We start from the raw sequence: 8,612 nt of genomic DNA, 5'->3' as shown, positions 1-8,612 counted from the left end.
TAACTGAACACAAACTTCATTTTATTCTTAGTTTAAATACAAAGTTTCTTTTCATTGTTATTACCTTCAAGAGGACCACAACCTTGCCATGGTTTGGGAATGTGTGCCTCAATGACCCGGAGAACTAGTCAGGGCTTCATGCTTTGGCTCTTGGTCGGGTCACCCATGCCAAACAGGTCAAAGGGCAGAGGCCAGACTAAGAGTGGCCCACCGGTCCTCCGGGTTCAGCTCAGGGCTAACAACCCTGACTGGTCAAACAATTGTTATGGAAGCAGCAATGAAGAATTCTTATACATCTGAATACAATAGTATTCCTGAGTCCCCACTCTCAGCCACGCAAGGCCAGAATGAAAACTGAGAGGAAGCCACTGGCCCAATGAAGGAAGCCGTGGACACCGCCAGAGAAGGAGGACCTTCACTGCTGCCCTAAACACCAGCAGCGTAACATGAGAAGTAAGCAGTCTTTTGATTAAGTGAGAATATTATATCACAAGCTCTTTCTCTGTGGATGTTACAATCAACTCAGAGGGTTAAAACGATTACAGGCAAAGATATTACATGGTGGAGGAGTGATAGATGGCAGACCTAGGATCTAATTATATTAAAAAAAATCATTCTGAATTCCCATTGAGTGGCAAAATTGTGGAACTCACCCACTGCTCTAGATTCCAAAACCTGCAGTCTTGTGTGGTAGTCCGTGAATTTAAAGCAGAGGTCGTTAGGGTCTTGATGAGCAAGGGCAAAGATTACAGGGAGAAGGCAGGAAAATGGGGTTGACAGGGATAACAGGTCAGCTGTGATGAAATGGTGGAGCAAACCGATAGGCTGAATGGACAAATTCTGCTCGTGTCCGAGGGTCACTGGAGGGAATGGGGCAAAAGTAGATTTCGAAAGCTGGATAAGGATGCGAGGATGAGACAGTGAGTATACAGAGGGGTGGAAGGCAAAGTTTAAAACACCAGCAATGACTTGGGCTGCCCACGTTGAAGACTTCCAGCTTTTTTCTTCAACCAGCTTCAACCGGTACTACGATTATCTATTCCACAAGTGAAATGTTGTTAGTGCTTGTCCAAAACAAACAAGGTACTTAAATTAGATGAGAGCCCTTGAAAACTTCCCTCCAAACCCAAACAGAGGGTCAATGACAGGAAAAAAAGAAGATGCAGAAATGGTCCATTGACCCAGGGACAGAGGACAGCGCAGATTATTGCAAGTCCTGGATAATTTCAGATACAAAAAGGGAACTTACTGAGAAAGCTTCGTCTGCTTACATGCAGCCACAAATTGAGGTATAATTTATACATTCTTTGACAATAAATGTGTTTTGAATCTTTGACTTTTAAAAAATGAATTTTTCCCTCATCCTCGGGAGGAATTTTAATCATTCCCAAACCATGCACAGTGGACATCTGTACATCACTTCAACCCTTGTTTTGGAAGCCACATTGAGCAGTCTGCAGTAAACTTCAGAAAGTGTTACTCTACGAGACCAAACTGCTATGTCCATCTTGATCTTACCATTATGGTGCCTCACCCCAAAAATCCATTGCACCTAAGGAAGGATAAAGTGGGCATAGCTTGATACTGATAGAGGTGTCTGCAACCAACAGCTACACACAAGCTCAGCAGCCTAATATGTTCCAGGGATTCAAATGTCTGAGCTAGCCAGGGCAAGTGGGTGGGTGAGATTACCACCTTGCTTCATGAGGACTTGGGCAGAATGAGGAAGGTAGAGGTGTCGAATTCATCAACTCCAACTTAAACAAGTTCACCATGCTTCAAGGAGAAAGACACTCACTTCTAATAAAGCGGGAACAGGAAGTTAGGAGGGAGCAGGGGGTGTTTTATACAAGAGCAGGCAATCTATCCAGGAGTGCCTTCAACATCAAACCCAAGAATAACATGGCCGCCTGGAATCAGCTCTCTGACACTGGGTTTAGGTAGGGGTTCTAACCAGGGCGATAGGGCTCACGGAGGTGCGGGGTTAGGGTTGAGCTACAGACAGCCTGATAATCAGGGACACGCACGGAAAACAGCAAACAGTCTCAGATTCTGAAGAATGCTTTACACTGCTGTAGCGAAACCCACGCGGTTGTTGGCGCGGTCAAAGACGCTGTAATAGCGGCCAATGAAAACGTCGCCCAAGATCCAGACTGGTCCAGCGGGCGGTGGGATGTCTATGGCCATGAATCCACTGAGGCACATAGTCCTTCCAAACTTGCTGATCTAGGGAATGAAGAGATTAGAAGTTAACTATCTGTGTATACCACAGAGGTTCCCAACCTTTACATTGAACATAGAACAGTACAGCACAGTACAGGCCCTTCAGCCCACAATGTTGTGCCAACCCTCAAACCCTGCCTCCCATATAAGCCCCCACCTTAAATTCCTCCATATACCTGTCTAGTAGTCTCTTAAACTTCACTAGTGTATCTGCCTCCACCACTGACTCAGGCAGTGCATTCCACACACCAACCACTCTCTGAGTAAAAAACTTTCCCACCTCTTACCTTAAAGCTATGTCCTCTTGTATTGAGCAGTGGTGCCCTGGGGAAGAGGTGCTGGCTATCCACTCTATCTATTCCTCTTATTATCTTGTACACCTCTATCATGTCTCCTCTCATCCTCCTCCTCTCCAAAGAGTAAAGCCCTAGCTCCCTTAATCTCTGATCATAATGCATACTTTCTAAACCAGGCAGCATCCTGGTAAATCTCCTCTGTACCCTTTCCAATGTTTCCACATCCTTCCTATAGTGAGGTGACCAGAACTGGACACAGTACTCCAAGTGTGGCCTAACCAGAGTTTTATAGAGCTGCATCATTACATCGCGACTCTTAAACTCTATCCCTCGACTTATGAAAGCTAACACTCCATAAGCTTTCTTAACTACCCTATCCACCTGTGAGGCAACTTTTAGGGATCTGTGGACATGTACCCCCAGATTCCTCTGCTCCTCCACACTACCAAATATCCTGCCATTTAGTTTGTATTCTGCCTTGGAGTTTGTCCTTCCGAAGTGTACCACCTCACACTTCTCTGGGTTGAACTCCATCTGCCACTTCTCAGCCCATTTCTGCATCCTATTAATGTCTCTCTCAATCTTTGATAATCTTCTACACTATCTACAACACCACCAACCTTTGTGTCGTCTGCAAACTTGCCAACCCACCCTTCTACCCCCACATCCAGGTCGTTAATAAAAATCACGAAAAGTAGAGGTCCCAGAACAGATCCTCGTGGGACACCACTAGTCACAATCCTCCAATCTGAATGTACTCCCTCCACCACCACCCTCTGCCTTCTGCAGGCAAGCCAATTCTGAATCCACCTGGCCAAACTTCCCTGGATCCCATGCCTCCCAACTTACTGAATAAGCCTACCATGTGGAACCTTGTCAAATGCCTTACTAAAATCCATACAGATCACATCCACTGCACTACCCTCATTCACCCTTACCATTAACTGGAAACCCCTGGCCCAAAGCAAGTCCAAAACAAAGATTGTGGATATTAAAGAATTCAACCTCAGCTCAGAAGAGGTAGAAACCAAACGACCCACTGCTATATGACCCAACCTTTACAGGGATCTGCGTTTTATAATGCTAAAATGGACACAAAGACATCTCCACTTGAACTCTACTCATGCAGCAATTAATCCATTTCAAGAGCAGGTCACAAAATCCACTAAGGAGAACCACAGAACTTCGCTACCCAGCAAGAACCTGGGACTTGATCCCAAAGGGCACAATTCAAAGAGCATTTATAATGAAAGAGTGGGTATATTATACAATCTTGAGATTTGTTTACCTACAGGTCGCCACGAAGCAAGGAACCTGAAAGAATCCAATTTTAAAAGACCAACCCCTAACCCTCCCTGCACACAAAGAAAAAACAATAGAAGTGAACAACAGCATCCTGAACCAAATTGAGTCATTAGATCCAAATCCCCAGAGTAGGCCCAAAGCCTTGGTATTCATCATATTAGTGGGACAAAACGCTGCAAAGTTCGTAGGCACGAAGCGCAGCGGCTGGGGATGGTCTCCACGATGACAAGGCTGTGAGAGGCTGTGAGACTGCCCTTGGCTGCTGTGCTTTGTGTATTGGATTGAAAACAGGCAGATGTAGGTGGAAGCTGGACAAAACGGGGGTAAAAATTGGGCAATTAGGATGGGGGGGGTGGCAGAACACTTGAGCCCAGGTGGCTACTTGCTGAGCAGCAACACGAGCAGAAGGGTCAACATAACCCCTCCACAACAGATTAGAGTGCTCCACATCTGTACACAGATCTTACAGGGTGGGGCAATAGATTAAACCTCTGCTTCCCATCCACGGATTTTAGTCAGAACAACCTAACCTGGTAGCTAAACGCAAAGGCCCAGAGGACAACTTGTGAATCGCAGACCAATGATGTCATGGAAAATTTTATTGGTACTCGATATCAGAGAGATTGAGGGTTGGGTGGAGGTGGGCACAGGGTCACCCAGTCACAGCCTTCATTCACCTTCAAGTTCTGTGGCCCAGACAGATTCTCTCACCCTGGAGAAGGGCCTTTTGGCTCATTGGGTCCAAGTGATCAGCCACACACTCATACCAATCCTACACCAGTTCTATTAAATTCTCTCCTCCTTCCCATCACCTCCCTGCCCCCAGATTCCAGAACTAGTCGTAGTGCGATCACTCGAGTCGAGTACGATGACCTCCTAAGGGGTTGCCAGTTGGTGGGTCCTCAGATAGCCGTAGCTGGCCGGAGGGTCTAGTGGAATCAGCACTGGACTTTGATGCGAGTGGTCCCAGGTTCTAATCTGGCTGGCTCCTTGCACATGGCAAGAACAAGCCATTTTAAATGAAACAGCTGTTTTGTTTGGGGGATCTTGCTGTACAAAAATACCAACACAGGATTGTCGTCTCAAGTAGCGACTTGCTGGAGCTGAGGCACCTTGTACTTTAATAAGACAAGTTGGGAAATAACAGCTAGAAATGGAACGCGTCCCATTCCCAGAGCTATTTAGTGCTCATCTTAATCAGAACGGCAGAGAGAAAAAAAAGCAGCAAAAATTAAGCCACGTGGCCACAGGCAATTAACTGGCCAGCTGCCTCACCTTCAACACGTAATCCTCCCCAGTCAGCAAGAACTCCTTGCCTCCCAGCGTGAAGGTGATAGCGGGGAGAGTCGGAATCTTCGCGCAGTCGATCATGTACTGTCGATGGAAAGGGAACAAAACATCAGTGCAAACTTTTACAAAGAATTGTGTGCCGACAGTCAGCACCTCAGCACATCCCTTGTTCAATAAGACACTTGTTCTACCAGTCTCCGCTGCAGCCAAACCCAGCACCAACTTCCGAAAGCAGCAAGCAAGTAAAATTACTAAGTATGTACGCGTCACCATACACCATCCTGAGATGCATTTCCGTGCAGGCATTCACAGTAACATAATATAATCAATGAAAAACTTTCACATAATACAGACAGACATACAACCAATCTACAAATAAAAATTATGAAAGTAATGAATATTGAAAGCAAATCCATAGGTTGTACAATCAGTTCAGTGCTGAGGTGAGTGACGTTATCCTCTCTGATGACTGTAGGGTAATAATGGCTCCCAAACCTGGTGGTGTGGGACCCCGGCCCTGCCCACCCCAAGAGGCTCCTGAACTTCCTTCCCATTGACAGCACTAGGACTAGCCATTGAGTTGGAGACGACCCAAACACAATACAAGGGGTTGCTCCTCCACCCTGATGGTGCCCTCATCTGGGAGGTCATGGACTGACATCAAAATGGGAATACCCAGCAAGGCTCAGATAGTCATAGTCATACTTTATTAATCCCGGGGTAAATTGGTTTTCATTACAGTTGCACCATAAATAGTAATAAAACCATAAATAGTAATATGTAAATTATGCCAGTAAATTATGAAATAAGTCCAGGACCAGCCTATGGGCTCAGGGTGTCTGACCCTCCAAGGGAGGAGTTGTAAAGTTTGATGGCCACAGGCAGGAATGACTTCCTATGACACTCTGTGTTGCATCTCGGTGGAATGAGTCTCTGGCTGAATGTACTCCTGTGCCCAACCAGTACATTATGTAGTGGATGGGAGACATTGACCAAGATGGCATGCAACTTGGACAGCATCCTCTTTTCAGACACCACCACTGGAGAGTCCAGTTCCATCCCCACAACATCACTGGCCTTACGAATGAGTTTGTTGATTCTGTTGGTGCCTACCACCCTCAGCCTGCTGCCCCAGCACACAACAGCAAACGTGATAGCACTGGCCACCACAGACTCGTAGAACATCCTCAGCATTGTCTGGCAGATGTTAAAGGACCTCAGTCTCCTCAGGAAATAGAGACGGCTCTGGCCCTTCTTGTAGGCAGCCTCAGTGTTCTTTGACCAGTCCAGTTTATTCTCCAGGTATTTGTAATCCTCCACCATGTCTACACTGACCCCCTGGATGGAAACAGGGGTCACCCAGTACCTTAGCTCTCCTCAGGTCTACCACCAGCTCCTTAGTCTTTTTCACATTAAGCTGCAGATAATTCTGCTCACATCATGTGACAAAGTTTCCTACTGTAGCCCTGTACTCAGCCTCATCTCCCTTGCTGAAGAAACTGATAAAGAAACAGACAAAGATTTTAGCAACAGCTGAGGTGAGGCTGCAGTGGAACCTCAAGCCTTGCTGATTCTGGTACTAATCTGCACCACAGGAAACAGATCTTGCTCAATAACGTGGATGTGGAAGCTTTAGAGAGGGTACAGAGGAGACTTACCAGGATTGCTGCCTGGATTAGACACCAACAGAATCAACAAACTCATTCGTAAGGCCAGTGATGTTGTGGGGATGGAACTGGACTCCCTTACGGTGGTGTCTGAAAAAAGGATGCTGTCCAAGTTGCATGCCATCTTGGACAATGTCTCCCATCCACTACATAATGTACTGGGTGGGCACAGGAGTACATTCAGCCAGAGACTCATTCCACCGAGATGCAACACAGAGCGTCATAGGAGGTCATTCCTGCCTGTGGCCATCAAACTTTACAACTCCTCCCTTGGAGGGTCAGACACCCTGAGCCAATGGGCTGGTCCTGGACTTATTTCCTGACATAATTTACATATTACTATTTAATTATTTATGGTTTTATATTGCTATATTTATACTCTATTCTTGGTTGGTGCAACTGTAACAAAACCCAATTTCCCTCAGGATTAATAAAGTATGTCTGTCTGTCTATCAGAGAGCATGTCTTACAAGGATAGGTTGAAGAAGCTAGGGCTTCTCATTTCAGCAAGAGAGAATGAGAAATGACTTGAAAGATGTACACGATAAGATGCTCAGATAGGGTGGATAGCCAGGAGATTTGTTTTCCCCTAGGGCAGAAATTGCTAATACGAGGGGGCGTAGTTTTGAAGGCAATTGGAAGTATTGGAGAATTTCAGAGGCAAGTTCTTTACACAGAATGGTGAGTGCATGGACACCCTGCCAGGGGTAGTGGTAGAAGTAACATGAATGACTGAAAATGGGGGGTTATGTCAGAGCGAAGGGGTAGATTGAACTTAGTAAGCTAAAGGGTTGGCACAACATCGTGTGCCAAAGGGCCTGTATTGTGCTGTAGTGTTGTTCTAATGCTCCTGCAGATCATGATTCACTATAGCAAAGTTGCCAAGTAAACACAATTATTCATTGTCCAACTTAATGTAAGAGGGCTCCACGTACCTCTCCCCCAAAGATGGGCAGTGCACCAATGGCCTTCTGAAGGGCTTCGATCTCTTGCACAGGCCCAACAATGAGCGACGTTCCTGTGTCCACTATCGCCTGGCAGCCTCCCTTGCACAGGGTCAGCTGACTGCCTACGGATACCCTGCATGGAAACAGCAAAAAAAAAGTACAGGAATGAGAGATTTTCGTTCAACATGGCCAAAGAAATTTGCTTAAAATTTTCTCCAAGGCAACAAATTTTCCACTATCCAGCCATTTGGCAGTTTGGTCACAGGGAAGACATGCAAATTCCATGCAGCCAGCATCTGAAGTCAGGTTTGAACCAGAGTTGCCAGGGCAATGAGGCAGCAGCTGTATTACTTTAAGTCATAGGAGCAAGTTAGGCCATTTGGCCCATTGAGTCTGCTCTGGCATCCCATCATAGCTGATTCATTTTCCCACAGAACCCCATTCTCCCACCTTCTCCCTACAAATCTTTGATACCTTTATCAAGAAACCCAACTTCCCTTTTTAAACGTACCCAATGGCTTGGCCTCCACAGCCATCTATGGCAATGAATTCCACAGTTTCACCACCCTGTCCCTAAAGATATTCTTCATCTCTTCTAAAGGGACATTATTCTTTTCTGAAGCTGTGCCCTCTGGACTTAGACTCCCCCACCATAGGAAATACCCTCTCAACATCCACTATCTAGACTTTTCAATACTCAATAGGTTTCAATGATAATTTTCCCCACCCCCCTCCCCTAATTCCAATAAACTCTAGCAAGTTCAGGCCCAGGACCAGCAAAAACTTCTCATACATTAACCCTTTAATTCCCAGGATCATACTCAAGAACATCCTCTGAACCCTCCCAAATGCCAGCATATCCTTTCTCAGTCACGGGGCCTGAA

The 8,612-nt window shown here is 46.0% G+C and overlaps 1 protein-coding gene across 1 annotated transcript in view; it reads right to left on the bottom strand.

Moving 5' to 3' along the window:
• The window catches only part of LOC140204758 (cathepsin D-like), a 38,006-nt gene continuing 29,394 nt past the window's right edge, over positions 1-8,612 (bottom strand). The window contains exons 7-9 of the mRNA XM_072271518.1: positions 7,717-7,861; positions 5,100-5,198; positions 1-2,226 (exon numbers count right to left, since the gene is read on the bottom strand). Coding sequence (XP_072127619.1) covers positions 2,065-2,226; positions 5,100-5,198; positions 7,717-7,861 — 406 coding nt within the window. The 3' untranslated portion in view covers positions 1-2,064. The remainder of the gene's footprint in view (positions 2,227-5,099; positions 5,199-7,716; positions 7,862-8,612) is intronic.

Source organism: Mobula birostris, chromosome 11, assembly GCF_030028105.1.
Source record: "Mobula birostris isolate sMobBir1 chromosome 11, sMobBir1.hap1, whole genome shotgun sequence".
Classification (NCBI taxonomy): domain Eukaryota; kingdom Metazoa; phylum Chordata; class Chondrichthyes; order Myliobatiformes; family Myliobatidae; genus Mobula; species Mobula birostris.
This window is presented reverse-complemented; position numbering and strand designations above follow the sequence as displayed.